Source organism: Sphaerodactylus townsendi, linkage group LG12 (assembly GCF_021028975.2).
Source record: "Sphaerodactylus townsendi isolate TG3544 linkage group LG12, MPM_Stown_v2.3, whole genome shotgun sequence".
Classification (NCBI taxonomy): domain Eukaryota; kingdom Metazoa; phylum Chordata; class Lepidosauria; order Squamata; family Sphaerodactylidae; genus Sphaerodactylus; species Sphaerodactylus townsendi.
The window spans coordinates 56,294,851-56,315,899 of record NC_059436.1 but is presented as its reverse complement, the minus strand read 5'-3'; the positions used below and the strand labels follow the sequence as shown (position 1 = coordinate 56,315,899).

At 46.5% G+C, this 21,049-nt stretch overlaps 1 protein-coding gene across 1 annotated transcript; it reads left to right on the top strand.

Annotated features, from left to right (window-relative positions):
* Positions 1–10: 10 nt before the first annotated feature.
* On the top strand, positions 11–19,341 carry PMPCA (peptidase, mitochondrial processing subunit alpha). The gene is made up of 13 exons (XM_048512806.1): positions 11–141; positions 1,191–1,396; positions 2,237–2,316; positions 2,526–2,608; positions 3,411–3,505; positions 3,857–3,957; positions 6,009–6,272; positions 7,753–7,845; positions 10,851–10,969; positions 15,152–15,242; positions 17,408–17,470; positions 18,265–18,409; positions 18,789–19,341. Exons 1-13 carry the CDS (start codon positions 95–97, stop codon positions 18,956–18,958), a joined length of 1,557 nt encoding a protein of 518 aa, XP_048368763.1. The 5' UTR covers positions 11–94; the 3' UTR covers positions 18,959–19,341.
* Positions 19,342–21,049: the final 1,708 nt, after the last annotated feature.

Sequence of the window (21,049 nt, the reverse complement as noted above, 5' to 3'; positions counted from 1 at the left end):
CACCCGGCGCCGAGCCCCGCCTTCCGCTTGACAACCGGAGTGGGCGGGGCGGCTCTTTGGGGCGTCGCGCGCTGCAGGCGTCACTGGAGCCAAGATGGCGGCCGGCGTGGCGCGGAGGTGCTACTGGGCCCCGGCACGCAGGTGAGCAGGGGCCGCGCGGGAGGCTCTCAGGGGGCGGGGATCGCCCGAGGCTGTGGCGGTGGTCTCGGCCTTCCTGTGACCGGGCGGGCGGGCGGGCGGAAAAAGGCACTGGTGGTCCCGCGGGGTTTGCCGTCTGGGGAGGTGGAAAGCCCCCAACGCTGCCTGAGGATTGACAACTCTGAGGACATGGCGGGGGAGGGGTCTGCGTCTGGGGACCTTGGAGGTGCGGAGAGGAAGGGGAAGAGGGATGAGAGAGGCTCATTTCTCCAGGGAATTGGGTCTGTATAGTCTGGAGATCAGTTGCAGCTCCAGCAGGATTCTGGGCCCCACTTGGACGTTGGCAATCCTAAGAACCAGGTCTCCTGGCACCGGAGGCCCCGCTCTGGCAAGCTGCCACGTGTCATACTAGGGCTAAGTCGCATGAGGGGTCATTTCCCAGTTGGACTTGGAAGCTAAGCAGGGTTGGGCATGGTTACTACTTGGATGGAAGACTACTGAGGAAGACTGGGACTGCTCTGTGGAGGAAGGCCCCACCTCGACTCATCTCCTGCCTGAAACCCCCATGGATGGGGTCACCACTAGGGACCTGCTTCTTCTCTGTTCAGAGGCAGCTATGTATGTCTATTGGGCCCACTTCAGATGCTGCAGGAGGGCAGAACATGTACTTTGTATGCAAGAAGCCCCAGATCTAAACCACAGTATTGTGGGGACAGGCCAGAATGTGTATAAAAATTGTATTTTACTATAATTCTATTGTGTTAGAATCAGTGTATGCATAACTCTTGTAAACCATGTTTTAAGGGCTGCTGCCATACAGAGGGGCAAAACTGAGCTGCATGGATTAATGGTATAAGGCACCATCAGTGTGAAACCATCAGTATAAAATGTGTGTGTGTCAGCAGGCAGGAGGAGAAAGGCTCTTCTTCCCCCCTACAGCCAGGCTGCCTGTCTGAGCCTTTAATCCCATCCCTCTGCCTCCTTTCTCAGTTATTACAACTTCATCACTCATGGGCTTTGTATTTGCTAATAAATGTCTTTTCTCACTCCAGGCTTGGACTGGTTGCCTACCGCAATTACAGCAGTAGTGGGAACAGTTACCCCAGCATTCCCCTGACAACACCTCTGCCTGCTGTGCCAAAGCCTCTCTTTGCAACTGTTGACACCCAGCAGGGCTTTGAGACTAAGGTGACCACTCTTGAAAATGGACTGCAGGTGGCTTCACAGAATAAATTCGGCCAATTCTGTACTGTTGGGAGTAAGTAGAACTCTGTGGCAACCACGTGTGCCATGGTCTTATGGGGATCAGATGTAGTTGGATTGGAACTGGTTCAGAGGAAGTTAGCAAAGACAATTTGAGCTTGGGAAAACAAGTCCTGTGAGGGAAGGTTGAAGGAGGCAGGTATCTTTTGCCCAGAAAAGAGAACATTTTAAGTCCTTTTAATCTCAGTTGGCTCAAATGATTTCTGACTGTGGGTTATAGCACAATCTGATTTTCTGATCGTATACTCAGATTTGTTTTATTATTTCTTTTTAACTGATGTGTCTTTTAGTTGATTATTTGTGGGGCTTATGCTGCTGTTTTGTTTTTGTATGTTTTAATTTAACATTATAATGTGTTTCGACTGTTCATGGTTAGTGTAGAACCGTGGTGGCGAACCTTTGGCACTCCAGATGTTATGGGCTACAATTCCCATCAGCCCCTGCCAGCATGGTCAATTGGCCGTGCTGGCAGGGGCTGATGGGAATTGTAGTCCATAACATCTGGAGTGCCAAAGGTTCGCCACCACTGCTGTAGAAGATACATGGTACAAATTAAACATGAGTGGGAGCATGTGTGATTCGATAAACATAGGCCCATACCCTACCTCACCCTTCTGGCTTTGGTAAGAAGCTTCATGGGCAGGGTGGGTTATGAAAGAATTGATGAGCAGCCTGATGATGTGTGCCAGGAAGGAACACCAAACAACAGGGGTAGCAGACACTGGATGGGGAATGTGGACTTGGAAGGCTGAAGAAGGACTGTTCTGCTCCATCTACTGTGAGGCCTTTTTAGAGTGTAAAAATGACTGTGTCTTTTCTTTTTTTGTTCCAACAGTCCTTATCAACTCAGGATCAAGATATGAAGCAAAATATATTGGCGGTATTTCTCATTTTCTGGAAAAGTTGGCTTTTTCTGTAAGTTACATGGCTTCTAGCCTTGGAGATTGGAAATGTGCTATTTCAGAATGCTCCATGCGTGTGAAGCACGCAAATGTGCCCCATCATCCTCTTGAACTGATTTCTGTCCTGTTAGTCCTCCCAAGGTATTACAGGCCAGCCTGCTTAGAAAAACGTCAGATGTGATGTGAACCCAAGTGTTTACTGCTCTTTGTCTTTTGTGTCAGTCCACAGCTCAGTTTGGCAGTAAGGATGAGATCCTTCTCACCTTGGAAAAGCATGGTGGTATCTGTGATTGCCAGGCATCAAGGTATGCGTCTGTGTTTTTACACTCTAAAAAGGTATGCTTGTGTGTTAACAGAAGCACATGACTGGTGTTTTTCTGCATTTTTTTCTGATTGGAATCTACTTTTATGGCCAACATGTGCTGCTGCTTCTGTTCCTCTTTGTCATCTGGATTTATTGTTGATGTTCTGCAAGTCATCTCTCTTTTCAGTTTTGTCCCTCTTGCAGGGGCTTGCATTTGTTTGCGTTGTTCTTACCCCCATCCTGCCTCACAGAGGGTTTTCTCTGCCTTTTGAGTGTTGGGTTATGGTTTCTTCAATTTATTGGCTATCTGCATGGTGTAGGGGTTAAGAGCAGGTAGACTCTGGAGAACCAGGTTTGATTCCCCACTCCTACATTCCTGCCGGGTGACTTTTGGCTAGTCACAGTTCATTCAGAACTCTCTCAGCCCCACCTACCTCACAAGGTGATTGGGAGCAACAGCCGCAGAAGGCCATTGCGTTCACATCCTACATGTGAGCTCCCAAAGGCACCTTGTGGGCCACTGTGAGTAGCAGAGAGCTGGACTAGATGGACTTTGGTCTGATCCAGCTGGCTTGTTCTTATGTTCTTAAGGTATCTGTTGTGGGGAGAGGAAAGGAGTTTGTAAGCTTACAAGAGAGAAAGTTGGGGTATAATTCCAAACTCTTCTTCATATTATCATTTTAAAGATTGCTTATTGCATTATTTGAGGGAGGCTTATGGTATCCCTAAAAAATGACTAGGCTTTTTGGAAACAGTTACCCTGAAGCCAACTGAATATTAATCCTGTTTTGCTTCAATTTTAGGGATACTACTATGTATGCAGTTTCGGCAGATATTAAAGGCCTGGACACCGTAGTCGGTTTGCTGGCTGATGTAGTGCTACAGCCCAGGTTGTCAGGTGAGATAATACTGATCTTACTATTTCATAGAACAAGTACAGGACTCCATGAACTGCATTTCTTGGGGCTGAAATATAGTAAGGACTGTTGAATCCTGTCAGTATCTGACATGAGATGTTGCTTTGGCAGCAGATAACTATATACTAATTACAGCATACTAGTTACAGCAGATAACAACCATTTGGCTAGGTGCATGGCAAAAATAATAATGTATATACAATGCTTGCAGTGTTTGATTATTTTGAGGTCTGGGGAGAAATCAGTCTGACCTGTGAATCACCTGCTTTGTGTCTTACCGTGTGTGGACCTGGATTCCATTGAGTGCATCCTTGTTCTTTCTCTTGAGACAGATGAGGAGATTGAGATGACTCGTATGGTGGTTCGCTTTGAACTAGAGGACCTAAACATGAGACCAGATCCAGAACCATTGCTGACAGAGATGATTCATGCGGTGGGTTGCACAAAGGATTCATTTTAATCTTCCCAGGAACAAAACTGTACTCTTGTGGGTTTTGAAAGCATCCTATGCTGTGTAGTTAAATTTTAGAGATATGGCAGGGAGCTTCTAAGGGCCTTGTAATCTCTTGGATGAGCTCTGGTTCCTTTATGCCAATCTATATGCCAAGTCCAGGTGTTGCACAGGCAGTGTGAGATGCCCTTGGTGGCTTCTACCCAACTCAGTGATTCCCAGAGATGTGTCCAGTCCTCTTTTGAAGTCTTCTGTGATGTGATTCAACATTTTCAGACTAGTTGCAGTGAATACTTTGGACCTTGTCTTAGGTCACCACCTGTCTCAGAGCAGAACGTGTTCTTCGGGTGTGATCTCAACAGAGTCTCCTATGGAATTAGGAGGCCCTTTGGGTGTGCTGCTCCCAGACAGTAGCCCAGATCCAACTGAAAGCGAGTGAAGTTTTTTGAGGCCATGTCAAATCTTGGACCAGCTGTAGCTTCTGAATACTTTTAATTGTGAGGTTTTGTTTAGGCTGGACAAGCGTATTTTGACACCTTTTGTTTTCAAAAGTTTGCAGAAACAGGCTGTACAATTTTATCTAAGCCCAACACTGCTTCCATTGCTCCCCGGAAATATGGGGCAGAAAAATTTTGTGAAATTTTTTTTGAAACAAAATTGTCCCATGCTTGACTGTTTTCACATACAAAAAGCATTTCTAATGGTTGACTGTTTCATAAAATAGAGAACAATGAATGGATGCCATTGCCAAGACAATAGGAGACAAGCGTAGCAGTTTCCAAGTTAACATAGTTCAAATGATGTTCCTACTAATCATGTGAGAGAGCGAATTTATTTTATTGCTGGAGGGTGGGAATAAAATCACAAGTACATATAACCATCTAAATAAATCAAGTTAGCAATTCCTTGTTTGTATGTGCAAATCAAATCAAAACCATGCTAAAATTCTTATTTGTAGATCTCTTCTCACATGGTGGAAGAGATACTGTAATCACCAATTTGACCGGGAACTAGCAAGTGGAAAGTGGCTGAGGTGTCCCCTGGGTGAGAGTTACATTCTGTTGAAATAAGCGTGTCTCATCCACAGCATAGCAGGTACAGTTCTTTGGACTTGCTGAGTGTTTCAATGCCCTGTTATGAAAGCATTTACATAATGTCAGAAAAGTACCTGCTGTATTCTCATTAAATCTTTGCAAGGATTATTCCATTAAAATCATTTCCATGTAAAGCTTTGGATTTATGTGAATATAAGGCATTCAACAATTCTTAGTTTTTTTCTCTAATCACGTGTTTCAGTTCCAGGTTTTGTTGCTGTTGGACCATAAAATTAACATCAAACATTTCACAATTTTGTTCCTAAAATACAAGTAAAAATGCTAAATACAATACTAAAAAATGTTCAAATTTAGCTTTTTTTTGGACACTGTTCAACACTGTGTCACATGGATTGTGGGTCCTGATGTCTTGCCAATAAATTCAGCCTAGTGAGGAAAGTGATCTTGTTTACACACATCCAACAAGAATTCATGTCTGATTGATGCTTTGTCCTTCTAGGGTACAGCTCCTCTTCCTCCTCCAACTTTTGGAAATATATAGGTGTTATTGTGAGAACTATGTGCACTGAAATATCTGTTATATCACTCCAGAAAATCTTACAATGAATGGGTGGTTTTTCGAGGCTGCATTGGGAGTCCTAGATCAAATCAAAATAGCAGAGAATGATGATTTTTAACCCTACCCTGGAATCTTCTAGTTTCACGTTTCAGGATGAAACTCTGGGAAATAATAAACATACCTTTCTTTCATGCATCAGCTTACATTTCCTTTCAGCGCATGGAACTGGCCCCCCAAATGGTACCACGCTCATTTGCTAAGCAAAAATTTATTCATTCTCACAGTGTTCGGTGGGGAAGTGTAATTTTTATAGGGAAATGAGTATGCATGGGGTGTGATACTTTTCCTCCCCACAGCCTCTCCTTCCAATTGTGTGTCTCATTCACATTGATTTCTGTCCTTTTTTTTGCCTCCCATAGGCAGCTTACAGAGAAAACACTGTGGGGTTGAACAGGTTTTGTCTAGCAGAGGACGTAGAGAAAATTGACAGAGAAGTCGTGCATTCATACCTGCGGAATTACTATACACCTGACAGGATGGTGCTGGCTGCTGTGGGTGTTGAGCATGACAGGCTTGTGGATTGTGCCAGAAAGTATCTTCTTGGAATTGAGCCGGTGTGGGGAAGTGTGGCATCCAAGAATGTAGACAAGTCAGTTGCCCAGTACACTGGCGGGATCCTCAAGGTAAACTAAAACAAGAACCACTGTCATCCTCTGCTCCCGTGCCATGAGTGCATCTTGGGTATTTGTTAAGGTGTGTAGTCCCAGCTTTTTTGGCTTAGATGTTCTGGACTGTTCTTCTGGACTGTTCTTCTCTCCTGCTGTGTCTGTTCTCCAAAAGCATGATCTGGCCAGGGGGATCTGCTCTGATTACATCAGGGTAAGTGTAATGTTCTCCACGCGTGGCTCCCCTTGAATTCAGTCTGGTTTGGAGTGCCATGACCAAGCAACAGTTGGGTGGGATACAAGACCGCATCATACTTGCATTGAAAGATCTTCACTGGTACACGTTTCAAAGTGTTGGCTCATCTAAAAGTCCCTAAGTGGCTTGGAGCCAGGGTATGTGAAGGTCTGCCTCTTCCCATACTGTCCATCCTGCTCTTCCTCTTTGTCCCTGCAGGGGTGAGATAGGCAGCAACTAGGACTTGTTCAGGCCCATCACCTAAGGAATTCCCCCCCCCCCCCTCAAAATTCACCTGGCATCCATCCTACTGCCTTCTAGTCACCAGGCTAAAATGCTTCTTTTGACCACGATTTGAATTAAGGGATTAATCTTTAATTGTTTATACCTCGAGAATTGTTTTTTAGTCTCGTTTTATACTGCTTTGTATTTGATTCTCTTTTTATCCTCTGAGTTTTTAATGCTGGGTTTTGAAATAATTTGTAAACTTTAAACAGGTTTATGGTGTTATATTGTCATGTTTGGAAGCCTCCTTGAGTATGTTCTCTGGAGAAGTGGAGCATAAATTTCCTAAGTGAAAGGCAGATGGAGCCAGGGGTGAGGGCAGCAGAGCATCAGAGGCTCCTCTTGCTAGAGGTGTTTTAGGGTTTGCATGTTTATACAGCTCCATGGTGCTCCCTTCCTTGTGTGAGTGGGGCGGGGGGGGGGCAGTTACTGCCCATGTGCTTTGTGGAGCATTTCCTTTTGGGCTTTCTGTTTCATGGCATCTGTACAAATTGTTGCTCTGTGATTTTCAGGATCAGTGGTGAGTAATGGAGAATTTTCTTGGCTGATCAGTTCCTTTCCCTTCTAGTTCATCAGGCAGTGATTCCAGATCCACTCAGTCAAGAGTTCTTTAGCGCATAAGGAATTTTAGATTGGAAATCATTACTTTTTTTGAGCAGAGTTCAAGTCACCAATGCTGCTGAGGATTCCAAGCCTCGTTTAGTTGTCAGTACAGGGAAGGTGGAAAGAAAAAGATTGAAAAAGTAAAACATGGGTGGGAGCGATGAGAAAGTTAGAGGTGGAAGTGCAGAAACCATAAATAAGGGAGAACTGAAAGTGTTGGAAGACAACAGAAGAAAATGGCCCAGTAGGTGGGGGGGGGGGAATCACCTGGAGGGGGACCTCGTGGCAGAAGGCTCGGCAAGCATCAGGGTGCACTTGGTCTGTTCTGCCGTCTTTTCATTGTCATGGCAAACCCACGCTTATTTTCTTCCACAGCTTGAAAAGGACATGTCAAATGTGAGTTTGGGGCCCACTCCAATTCCAGAATTGACGCACATCATGATTGGGCTGGAAACTTGTTCATTTCTGGTAAGCATAAATCCCAGAATTCCTCACTCAGATGCTGTGTGTACAATGGATGCAAAGCTGACAAGATGCAAACTGTCCTTAAAGACTCATCAGGCAGGACCCAGGTTGAACCTCCCCCCAAGAAATGGGCTAGTAGCTAATGACAGTGATTGGAGAAGACTGTCAAATTTTATAGGTGACTTAGAAGCCAAGCACCCCCAGTCAGAGTTAGTAGTGGCGGGGGATTTTAACGCCAGGGTAGGAAACGATCCCATCCAATTATGTTCCCAAGAAGATATAGATCAAGAACTCCTTCAGCTACATTTTACACCATATGCAAGGAGATCTAAGGATCTTAATTCCAACTCAAATGGGCTCCATTTAGCCAAATTGGCCCTTCTACACAACAAATTTTGGCTAAATGGATTAATTAAGTTTCCAAATTCAGGTGAATTCATTTTTATCTCTTCTCATGGGTGCAGCGTAATAGATTATATACTTCGTGTCTCCACACTTGTTAGCCAATCTCCAAGCCTTTAGGATAGGGGATTCTATGATCAGCGATCACCTCCCACTCATCCTCTCCCTCGCAGAGACCTCTACTGCCACAGTTTCAAACCATAAGGTAATTAGCACTACTCCCACAATAAGATGGTCAATCCAAACATGTAATAAAACCAAGGAAGCGCTAAGCAATACCACCTGCAAGTTTCTAGGCTCCTCAGTAGTTAATGCAAAGAATGTTAGCAACATATAGGAAACTATGAAAAACTTGTCACATATTTGGTGTCCCTTTTAGGGGAACCAAGAAGGAAGGGGAATCTCAAAGGCAGAGATTGGTTTGACACTGAGTGTAAATATTTGAATCAACAGATCCGGATCATATACAACAGATTTAGGGCCTCCAAGGCCAAATTCCCACCTCCTGAATTGTTTAGTCTCAAACAGACTTTATGCAACCTCATTAAAATAAAACGTCAAGAGTCAATAAAGCGCAACTGGGAGCAACTACTATATGCCACCCTATCCAATAACACAAAACAATTCTGGCAACTAACAAATAGGGGCATGTGTTAAAAGAATCTCCCAATGGCAGCTGACATCACTCCTTCATTATGGCAAAAGTACTTCTCTAAAATTCTCTATACCGACCAAGAAAGTTGACCAAAGCTCTAGCATGAGCCCAGTCGAGGATTTTGCACAGATAGACTGAGTTAACAAGGCAAGAGGTTATTGAATTAATTTATCAACTAAAGTCTAGCAAAGAAACAGCTGGCCCTGATATCATTGTATGAGATTTTAAAAACAGATCCAGACTGGTGGAGCTCCAGTGCTAGCCTCATTATTTACTTGCATCAACAAATCTTTAATGATTCCCAAGGACTGGTTAAAGAGGCGATCGTTGTACCCCTCTACAAAAAAGGAGACCCTGAGTGTCCCTCTAATTATAGACCAATCCAGCCCTTTTACACATCTATCGTAGGGAAATTGTATGCTAACTATTTACTGAAAAATTAAAAGAGCTGGACAGACCAACATCAGCTACCATTGGCCCAGAGCAAATCGGGTTTCGTGCAGGTGAATTCCACTCCTAGATCACTGTCTAATTCTCCAACATCTTGTAAGCAAATGCAGTAGGCTACTAAAGGAAAAGCAAGCTTTATGCTGCTTTTCTAGATTTGAATTGCCTTTGACTACCGGTGAATGGGGAACATTTATGGTATAAATTAAAATCCCCTAAACATGGAACTGAGACTTTTAGCTCTAATTAAAGCGTTCACCATGAATACAACTTATGAAAATAGAACTCCAAGAGATGGCACGTTAGCTTAGAATCAATTAAGGTTAACAAAGGGGTTAAACAAGGTTGCCCATTGGCACCCAGTCTATTTTGTCTATTTCTTCGCAGCTTCCCTGCAACCTTAACTTCACGTCGATAGCCATCCACTGCGTTTAGGTTCCCTACATATATCTACCCTGCTCTATGCAGACAACACTGTTCTTTTGTCATCCTCCCAAGTAGGCTTAAAACGCCTACTAAACTGCAGTGCAGATTACTGTCATGTAAATAAGCTGACGCTCAATTATGACAAGTCAAAAGTTATGATCTTTGCAAAATCTAGGCGTAAATATAGCTGGAAAGTGAACAACCATGTCCTAGAGCAAGTAAGCCAGTTTAGATATCTAGGGCTCCTATTCAGCTACAACCTATCTTGGGTCCCCCACAGCAAACAAGCAGAGAACAAAGCTAAGGTGAACGCTGCAGCGATTCTCCGATTTTTCTATTCTAAAGGACACCAATTTGTCCCTGCTGCACTGAAAATCGTCAATGCAAAGATAATCCCTCAGTTATTATAAGGAGCCCCAATATGGATCCCCCAAATTAAATCACCTTTTGAGTCAGTACAGGCATACTTTTTGCGAAGAATTTTAGGGAATTGATGGCATGGACAAGAACATTTAAGTACGGGACCCAAATTCATTTTGAGCCCAAACCCAATAGCTTTATACATCAACTCTTACCAGGGATTTCCACCAATTCTCCCTCCTTGTTTCAGATGACCTTCATGTTATCCCTCAGAGTCCCCTATTCCCTAGGAGCCACATCCCTTGAAGATTGTGGAGCTTCGGTGGGAGGGGAGAGATGGGAAAATTCTGTTCCTCTGATAGGAGTCTTACAGCCCAATCCAGAGCACAGAGCAGCCAAAAAATACCCCGCTGCCTGAAAAAAACAACCCATTGCTCAAAAGAACGTGCCCCGTCTGCAACTGGGGAGAGGAGTGTTCAAGGACTAAAGTCGGTTCCACCCCGGGAACGTCCCTGGCCTGCCCGCTGCTGTGCTGCAGAGCTGTGCGGCACCCGCCTGTGTATATGTTACACCAGTTGTGGGGGAGGGGGGCATCCGCATCAACACAAGTCCACGCAGCTTCCAAGACTCCATTTGGCCCAACCTCCTCTGAATTGGGTGTAAGTGTGAATCCAGCCCAGTATGTACAACTGATCCATCTTCTGTTCTGTTGTTTAAGGAAGATGACTTCATTCCCTTTGCTGTCTTAAACATGATGATGGGTGGGGGCGGATCTTTCTCAGCTGGAGGACCAGGCAAAGGCATGTTCACCCGGCTGTATCTCAACGTGCTCAACCGGTGAGTCTCTTTTCTCAAGGAGCAGAAACAATAATTCCGCCACTGGGTAGCAGATCCCTGTAGGGCCCCACGATTGATTTGATAACAGGTGGCAGGCACCATTTGGCCCCGACCTGGGCAGGGTGTCACCTCCTCCTGAGCTTGGCTCATTCCTGACTGCTCACTGGGACTCTCCCCAGTCCACTTTCCATCCCCATGCTGGGCCTCATGGTCCTGCAGCTTTTCCAGAGGGAAGAGGGCAAGCTGAACTGGGTGCAGACCTGCAGCTGCTGCCGGCTTCCCTTCCTGCTGTGGTTCCCGCTCCCCTGTGGTGCGTTTAGGGCAGTGATGGCGAACCTTTTTGAGACTGAGCGCCCAAATTGCAACCCAAACCCCACTTATTTATTGCAAAGTGCCAGCCTGGCAATTTAACCTGAATGCTGAGGTTTTAGTTTAGAAAAAAGCAGTTGGCTCCCTCTTCCTCCGCCCCACCCATTTGAGCAGGGGCCAACCTGCTCTAGCCTCCAGCAAGTCCCATGCGCACTGCTCTGTGCCTCTCTAGCATCTCTGCCTCCTCTGCTCGGGCAGCAGCCACCCGGAGCACAGGCACCAGGCCTGCCAGCCGAGCCCTTCTCACCGCGGTGCGCACACGTCATGCTCAGTGGCCCAGGCCAGCCTAGATGTGTGTGCGTGTGTGTGTGGGTGATTTTCCACCCCCCACATGACGAACTCTGTGTGCACGTGCCCACAGAGAGGGCTCCGAGTGCCACCTTTGGCACCCGTGCCATAGGTTCGCCATCACTGGTTTAGGGGGACTTTCCACTTCTGGTCATCCTGAAACATTCTTAGAATGAGCAATATTTCTTTGGAAATATTTCTGTCTGCTTTTCTCTAGAGCACAGAGCTATGATTTAGAAGTCTCTAGAGCTGCTTTTAGACTAAAAAATCCTCTCCCCTCAGTGCCCCGAAGGAGAGTTGCACCATCCAGCTCCTTCAGCAGCTGCGTTATGGAATCTTCTGGCAGGAGCCTGTTTTTGCTGCTTTTTATTTTAAAAATGTGTTCTCTCTGCCTGCAGCCAAGTTGCACGGCCGGGCGTGGCTTTGCATCCCTGCTGTTTGAGTACTGACGGTTCCTTGGGTGAGACCGTCCTTGGCTTAGGCTTGAGAGTTTTACTACATCTACCTACATCCTTGGAGATGGTGTCGATAGAGCCTTAACAGCTGAGCAGTTAAAACCAGCTTACATGTCCTCAGATTTCTTTAATTGCACTTGTGGCAAATGAAAGCCTCCAAGTGGAAGTGTTGACTTTCCACATGATTTCTCTCCCATCAGCCCCTTCTTCTCTGCCAACGTTTGTGTTGTTCAGAGGCCAAACATCGGAAAACCTGGATCCTTAAAATCATCCGGTGGGGATATGCCATAGAGTTTTGTATACTTCCCTAGCCGTATGTTAAGAACATCAGAAAGAGCCTGCTGGATCAGACCAGAGTCCATGTAGTCCAGCACTCTGCAACTCGCAGTAGCCCACCAAGTGCCTTTGGGAGTTCACATGCAGGATGTGAAAGCATGGCCTTCTGCTGCTCCTGAGCACCTGGACTTCTCCATAAATTTGTCCAAGTCCTTTTGAAAGCTATCCAGGTTAGTGGCCATCACCTCCTCCTGTGGCGGCATACTCCAAACACCAATCATGCGTTGCGTGAAGAAATGTTTCCTTTTACTAGTCCTAAGCAGCAGTGGCATAGTGGTTAAGAGCAGGTGCATTCTAATCTGGAGGAACCGGGTTTGATTCCCTGCTCTGCCGCTTGAGCTGTGGAGGCTTATCTGGGGAATTCAGATTAACCTGTGCACTCCCACGCATGCCAGCTGGGTGACATTGGGCTAGTCACAGCTTTTCGGAGCTCTCTCAGTCTCACCCACCTCACAGGGTGTTTGTTGTGAGGGGGGAAGGGCAAGGAGATTGTAAGCCCCTTTGAGTCTCCTACAGGAGAGAAAGGGGGATATAAATCCAAACTCCTCCTCCTCCTCCTCTTCTTCTCCTCCTCCTCTCCCCCCCAGCATTTTCAGTGTATGCCCCCTGGTTTTAGTATTGTGAGAAAGAGAGAAAAATTGATCTGTCAACATTTTCTACCCCATGCATAATTGTATAGACCTCAATCATATCCCCCCTCAGACGCCTCCTCTCCAAACTGAAGAGTCCCAAACGCTGCAGCCTCTCCTCATAAGGAAGGTGCTCCAGTCCCTCAATCATCCTCGTTGCCCTTCTCTGTCCTTTTTCTATCTCTTCGATATCCTTTCTGAGACTCCCAAGTGCGGTCGCACCACTTCTTTATGTAAGGGCATGACAATCTTTGCAGCTTTATTATCAACTCCTTTCCTAATTATCCCCAGCATAGAGTTTGCCTTTTTCACAGCTGCCATGCATTGAGTTGACATTCCTATGGAACTGTCAACAAAGACGCCCAAATCCCTTTCCTGGTCTGTGACTGATAGCACTGACCCCTGTAGCGTGTATGTGAAGTTTGGATTTTTTGCCCCTATGCGCATCACTTTACATTTTGCTACATTGAACTGCATTTGCCATTTCTGAGCCCACTCACCTAATTTATCAAGGTCCGCTTGGAGCTCTTCGCAATCCTTTGTGGTTCTCACCACCCTACATAATTTGGTATCATCCACAAATCACCTACATGTTACAGATGTTCTCCTGGTCTTCCCCCTCAGTGTTGTGCAATTAGTGCTTGGGGGGGGGGAGCGGATAGGCTCCTTTCCCGCTCTTTCTCCACTTGCATCCACCGAGACACCACCCCCAGTAGCCACCTTCACACAGAGATGCCGGTCAGAACTCCCCCCTTCCTTGGTGCACTCTTGCCTCTTCCCTGCCCCAGACGGCCCCTTTTGCACCTCTCTTTTCCCAGTTCAGTGAGGAACCAGCACATGCACGGAGAGCAGGGGTTGGCTTGCCCTGTTACAAGCCAGCCCTGGGGTCCTAGCCAGTGGGCATCTGCAACCAGTCCCGCCCAAGTCGAGGTCCCCCTCCTTCCCCTGGGCTCCCTATTTTTACCTCCCATGGAGGGAGGGGTCCCCAGAGGCAGCCTGCCAGTTTCCAGGGAAGCAGTTAGTTATCACCCATTGGGGTACCCGAAGAATGCAGTTCACATGATGCCCCCCCCTTTCTGGTGGCCGCAAGACCAAGCCCCGCTCCAAGAACCAGAGAGTGCTGAGGACTCTTTTTTTCCTGGGAGGGTGCTAAAGAAGGGTGGGGGGTTGTTGCAGGCCCTGGATGGACCTCTCCTCATGAAGAGGAACTGAAGCAGCAGCCGCTGGTAGTGCTGCTGCTCCTGTGGCCAAGTGTCTGACCGTGCTTTGTTCCAAGGAAGCCTGACGTCTGTGGCAGTAGTTCAAGGTGTGTAGCTCCATTGCACTCAGGCTGTGGTTTTTGACTGATCACCATATTTTGGAAGATGCGCCCCAGCAGGAAATCCTGAGGGTGCTCAAAGCCCAGATGTGCTTCCAGCCTATCACCACACGCTGTGTAGAAAGATTAATCCCTCAGGCAGAAAGAGCTGGTAGAAGTTCCACGGATGGCTCCTCTGAGCTATAGACCAGGGGTGTGAAATGTCTGGCCCCATGAAGGGGCTTATCAGGCCTGTGAGCCAGCTGAGGCAACCCCCCAGCATCAGCTGGCTTGTGGGCCTGATAAGCCCTCTCAGGGCAGCCACCCCACCCTCACTAAAGGCTCATCAGTCCAGCCCCCACCCCCCTGGTGCTGAGGCAGCCCATCCTGAACCTGGCCCAACCAAGTCATAACAACAACACCACTGCTGTAGATGGGGAATCTGAGAGGCACAGGCCCAGCGGCCTCTGACCGCACCCGAGCGCTGTCACCTGCCACAGGAAGGGAAAAGTGAAGCTTAGTGAAGACGCCACAGCTGCAGAGGTTCTGCAGCTCTCCCCCTGTGGATGCCCATGGCCTACCCACCTTCCCTCAATGCGTACCTTTAGCTTGCAGTGGGGGATGCTTCTTGGGTTGGTGCAGCTCCTCCCGTTACCTCAGCTGTTACCTCAGAAATGCTCTTTGCTGGAGTGTGCAAGACTTGGGAGACAGGAGGACACAAATCCTCCTTGCTCTGCAGCGATCCCCTTTGGCAGTTTCTTGTCCTGGCGTTCTTTGGATGCAGCTGAGACTTCTTTCACCCCCTCAGGCATCACTGGATGTATAATGCTACTTCATACCATCACAGCTACGAGGATACAGGCCTCCTGTGCATCCATGCCAGTGCAGATCCCAGACAGGTGGGTGGCACTTCTTTATCCTCCCCCTGCCCCAATTTCCAGCCTCCAAGGGGAAAGGCGGTCATCCTCCAGCTCATGGAACAACCTCCCCGCGGAGGGGTGCCTGCCTGATCTTTAGGAGGCAGCTGAAGATGGCTTTATTTAGGGCCACTTTTGATTGATTTACTAACTGTCCTAAACTGTAATTGTAAATTTTGGGATAGTCAGTGGAGTTTATTGTAGTCATCCCCGCAGGGTCGTCGCTAAGGAAGAGGCGAGACGCGGAGGTTTCATCTGGTGGAGAGCGCCAGCAGCGGGAGCGCGGGTGTCCGTGTTCCTAGCGACTCTGCCGCGTGCTGGTTCCTGGCACCTTTTATTATGATTCTAGCGGGGGCGTGTAGAAGGGCGAAACGGGGGGAATTCCGGGAGAGCGGGAGAGCGGGAGACTGAGAGATCATCATGTGATGCATGATCTCACCTGGCTGCTACATGCGGAGAGGAGCATCAGCGTCTGGGCCTAATCCTCACCTGGGGGCAAGACCATTGTCCCTTTGTCTGGGACACCCGGTGGTTGTGAGCCAGGTAGTTCATGACCTGTGACTCATCGGGGGATGAGGGGTGGGGGAGCGGTGCGACCAGAAGGCCATAGGAGCGCCGGTGTGCCAGCGCTCTACTTACGGTGCTGCTGGGTCAGCAGCTCATCCCTACAGTTTATTTCATGGATTCTTATGCTACCTGGAGCTCTGCATAGGAAGACCGTGGCACTCATAAAGGTTCTAGATCAGGGGTAGGGAACCTGCGGCTCTCCAGATGTTCAGGAACTACAATTCCCATCAGCCCCTACCAGCATGGCCAATTGGCCATGCTGACAGAGGCTGATCGGAATTGTAGTTCCTGAACATCTGGAGAGCCGCAGGTTCCCTACCCCTGTTCTAGATTAATAAACATATGCTGGCTAATGACCAACAGCTGGTTCTGCCACTGGAGGAGAGCTTTTATCTGTATTTCTACTCTGTGTATTGGCACAGCCCCTCCCAAGGTGCTTTCTACAATGTAAAACTAAGGGAATCAATGTAGAACGGAACCCTGATATTATGCACATGCGTGCATGCAGAACATCATCATATCACACCTATCCTGAGGGAACTGAACCAGCTCCCTATTCACAAGCCTTATGTGGCCTGGGCCCTATATATCTGAAAGAACGCCTCCTTGTTCCTGGCGGCTCCATCACCTTCTGAGATTCTGTGTGTGTGTGTGTGTGTGTGTGTGTGTGTGTGTGTGTGTGTGTGTGTGTGTGTGTGTGTGTGTGTGTGTGCGCGCGCGCGCCAGATGCCGACACTGCAAGAGTTTAAGCAGCTGTCTAAGACTTCTTTCTGTACCCAGGCATGTGGACGGGTGATCCCTCCTGGGGGGTGCCTCCCCCCTGCTCCTTTTTACCTGTGATTGCCATACCACACTCTATTGATGCAGCCCCAATTTTAGGGAGAGGAATGATTTTGAACTTTTAGGAAGGTTAGGGTGGGGGTGGGTGGAAATGGTTTTAAAGTATATTGATGTTTTTAAGGTTATTTCATGTGTTTTATAACTGTACCTCACCCAGGGACTTTGGGTAAAAAGTACATAGATGAATAAATGCAGCTGTTGCTGACATCTGAGAGAACTTGCATTGCCTGCACGGTAGTAGCAGGAGTACCTGCTGGCCATTATGTAATCAGTAGCATTCTGTATTGCACTATGCTCAGCTGTTCAAGCAAGGAGTCAACTCCTGCTGTGTGGTTTTGTTTTTGTTTTGCAGTCAAGTTACATCTGACTTATGGCAACCCCTGATGGGATTTTTAAGGCAAGAGATGTTTGGAGGTGCCTGCCTCCGTGTCCTGACCCCGGTATTCCTTGGAGGTCTCTAATCCTTGGAGGTCTCCCACCACTGGCCATTGCCTGCCTCTGTGTCCCGAACCTGGTATTCCTTGGAGGTCTCCCATCCAAATACTTGCCAGGGCCAACCCAGCTTAGCCTCTGAGATCTGAGAAGGTCAGACTCGCCTGGAGCCATCCAGGCCAGGGCCCTGCTGTGTTACCCATTAGCCTTTTCTCACCCTGCCTTCTTGGTCTCCAGGTAGAAACAAGAGTTGCCTGCAGGAGCCTTAGGAGGGTGCCTTCCATGCTTTTTTTGTTTATTTTTGTAAGGTTCGAGAAATGGTGGAAATAATTACCCGGGAGTTCATTTTAATGGCTGGAGCAGTTGGAGAGGTAAGTCCCTCAAATTTACTGGTTGTCTTCAAGTATTGTCCACTTGAGTTAAATGGAACAATAGAGCTGTCTATCAAGGATGGGTTCCTGCCAGAGTTTGCCATTCATTCATTCATTCATTCATTCATTCATTCATTCATTCATTCATTCATTCATTCATTCATTCATTCATTCATTCATTCATTCATTCATTCATTCATTATTGGCCGCCCTCCCCCGAAGGGCTCAGGGTGGCTTACAACATGGTAAAACAATAATCCATATATTACATAAATCATTATTGGTTTAGGATTAAAGAGATCTCGCTTCATTTAACCTTACCCTCTAAGAGGGCAAAATTGCCCCGGAGCATTTTCCTGGCATGTAATATTAGAGCCTGACACTTTGTTTCAAGTTTTGTCCTTATGGATGCTGGGGTGGGGTGGGGAGTACATTCTTGTGTTAACTTGCTCCGTTACTTCAAATAAATAATATTTAAGAAGGTGCTACAACAGCAAAAACAAATTCAACGTACAATGCACTACATCAGTGCAGTATCTATTGTTGGATCTTCGTCACAAAATGTTAATGTCCTCTGAAAAATAAAAATGTCATTCCGATTCCTGCTTCAATGCTTGAGGAATCGCAGGGGTTACCATGCGAGGGCTGCACATGGCTCCACTCTCTCGTTGCATACTCGTTGGTTTGTGATACGTGATGTTCTGTATGTGTGTGAGAATGCTCAGTGGCTGTAACAGCCTCGTGAACCAAGTTGCCTCTTCAAGGGGTGAAGCTGCGTTCTCCTGCTCCTCCAGGTTGAGCTTGCACGAGCCAAGACCCAGCTGCAGTCCATGCTCATGATGAACCTGGAATCCCGGCCAGTGATCTTTGAGGATGTTGGAAGGCAGGTGTTGGCAACAGGCATGCGGAAGCTTCCTGATGAGCTCTGTGTTCTGATAGGTAAGTCTGTTTATCCGACCCAACCCTTGCTGGGACCTCCGCTTGGGAAAGCATCTTCCAGCGGCTTGCCATCTTTTGGACCAGCCTTCTGTTCCTACCCCTCGCTTCTCATTCTGGCTTTCTCCTCTGCATGATGCCATTCCTTAGCCTCTGTCTCCTTCCTGGCCAAGCCTTGTCCTTAAGATGCTACATCCTCTTGCTTGCTTTTCCTTACAACAGACAGCTGTTGGAGCTCTCCCATTTAAATGCAGTGTTTTTGTACAATTCTTCATTTGTTGTTTGTAGAGGGGAAAGGATGTGGAAATGGGAGTAAACCTCATTCATGGTTTCCTGTGGCCACTGCAGCAGTGCTGATGGATTTTTTCCCCCTCTACTATAGGTAAAGTAGGAATTGAAGACATCAAGAGGGTGGTGACAAAGATGCTACATAACAAGCCAGCAGTGGCTGCCCTGGGGGACTTAACAGAGCTGCCCAGTTACGAGCATATCCAGGCAGCCCTTTCCAGTAAGGACGGGCGACTCCCGCGGGTGTACCGGCTGTTTCGCTAAAACTGCAGCAACTGCTGTCCAGAGATCTCCTGTGGTTCAGAGTAAGCTGTTAACTGTGTGCAGGAAGCACTGCACGGATCATGCTCCCGTCACCGGCAGAGCTTCTCTGGTGTGCCAGCTTGAGTGCCTTGAGCCCTGCCAGTCACTCTTGGGGTGCTGAGAGAGCTCGCTTGCTTTCTTCCAGATTTTGAGTTTTTTTATCCATGTTAGCATCTCACACCAGATGACTGTAAGCCGCTGGCCAAGTCCTGTCGTGCACCACAGAAGAGATTACAAATAAACTGTTCAGTGGGCCAGGCATCCTATATCATCGTGATTTTGTCCATAAAAAAGACTTCTGCGGCTGAAACTAAAATGTGGTTAGTAAATAGATTTTCATTTAATCCCCAGGAAGTTACTGTTGTGATTGTTCTTGATGGAGGACTGTAGGAGTTTGAACAGCTACCATGCATGTGAAATCTGTATAAGTAAAATAATTTACATATATGCTTATAAATTAAGCTAGGATCAAATTAACTAGCTGTAACCTTCAGTTTATGCCAGCAAAGATTTGCATCCAAAAACCTTGAGGGCAGCATTTTGAAACAAGCAAGGACATTCCATTGAGTAAAATCAAAAATCACTCTTGGCATATGGAAGATGCAGACTTGGTGCTGGTGTCCATCTGGAATCACCATTTAACCAGTTTTGTTTAGTTTAATACTGAAATAATGTAATTCAGGGTGCATTATGTCCTCCTTATATGCAAAATTACATACATTGGTAGGTGCCTATCACATCTTTTCAAATTTAAGGGTAATTCAGCTTACTCAAACAGGTTTCTGTCCAAATGCTCACTTTAGAAGGATCTGAGCTGGGTCCCCTGTGGAATTGTGGGAACAACTTATTAAAACTCACCAAAGAATTCAACAAAACCAACACCGCCCCCCAAAGATAATTACAGTTTTTTCAATGAAAAAAGAAAAAAAATTATATAAGGACCCCTAATTTATTCTGCAACTAATATAGGCCGATTCCACACAGCATAATAATATTGGGTTACATTTGTTATTTTAAAATCCAGGTCTGTTTACCCAGTTTCTCCCTTCACTTGGGTGAAGGCATCAAGTTAAGACCCCGGGGGAATATTTTGGTTTCTTTCGCACGGGCCCAGCTTTTTTTTGTTTTTACAATGCAGATGCAGTCATGCTGCATTCTGATTGGCTCTTCCCCCCTGCAAAGGCAACGCTTCTAATTGGTGGATCCACAGCAACTGCAGGAAAACCAAGTAGGATACCCTTTCTCTAGCTTTGGAAAGGAGCCAGTGCAGTGAGCAACATGGCAAGCACATTGTCCTATATACAAAGTAAAAACTTTTGACCAATACTGGGCTATGTCCCAGCCACATTTAAAGGTTTGGAGGTTTATGTCCAAGTTTCTTGGAACATAGTTGTCTGGAACAATAAAGCTAACAATACTTAATGTCAATAATTATTTTAAAAGATTTGATATTATTTTATTGCAAGAAACTTGGACTAACCTCCACATTTCGATAGACGGTTACCAGCCATTCCATATACCTGCCACCAAAACTTCTTACTGTGGCTGTTTTTCAGAGGGGCTTTCTGTATTTATTAAGAATAGTATCAAGATTAAAATTCTTCCAAGCTGTCCACCTATAGCACAAGCAATACTTCTATTTTTAGTGAGTCCACCAGTCATTCTATTTAACGTGTACATATCTCCAGCTCCAAATCTCTTGACAACCCCTGGTCTTCCCTTAAGGCCTCTGTGGAAGGCCTACAGATTAGGCAGCATCTGAAATTGTATTGGCAGATGACCAATGCCCCTACTGGGGATCTGCTCTCAAGTTCTCTTACAGACTAAATGATGAGCTGATATATCATTTACTTTTACCTGATTTGAGAACATCATCTGACAAATCCTACAATACAGCCAGTACAAATTTAATTAATTTTGCAATTCAGTTCAACAAACTCTGGCTTAATGAACTGAACTTGTTCAGTAACTCTGGAAATCATACATACTTCTCTTGCCATGGCTGTAGTGTAATTGGCTGCATAATAGTCTCTCCCTGCTTATTGAGTTCAG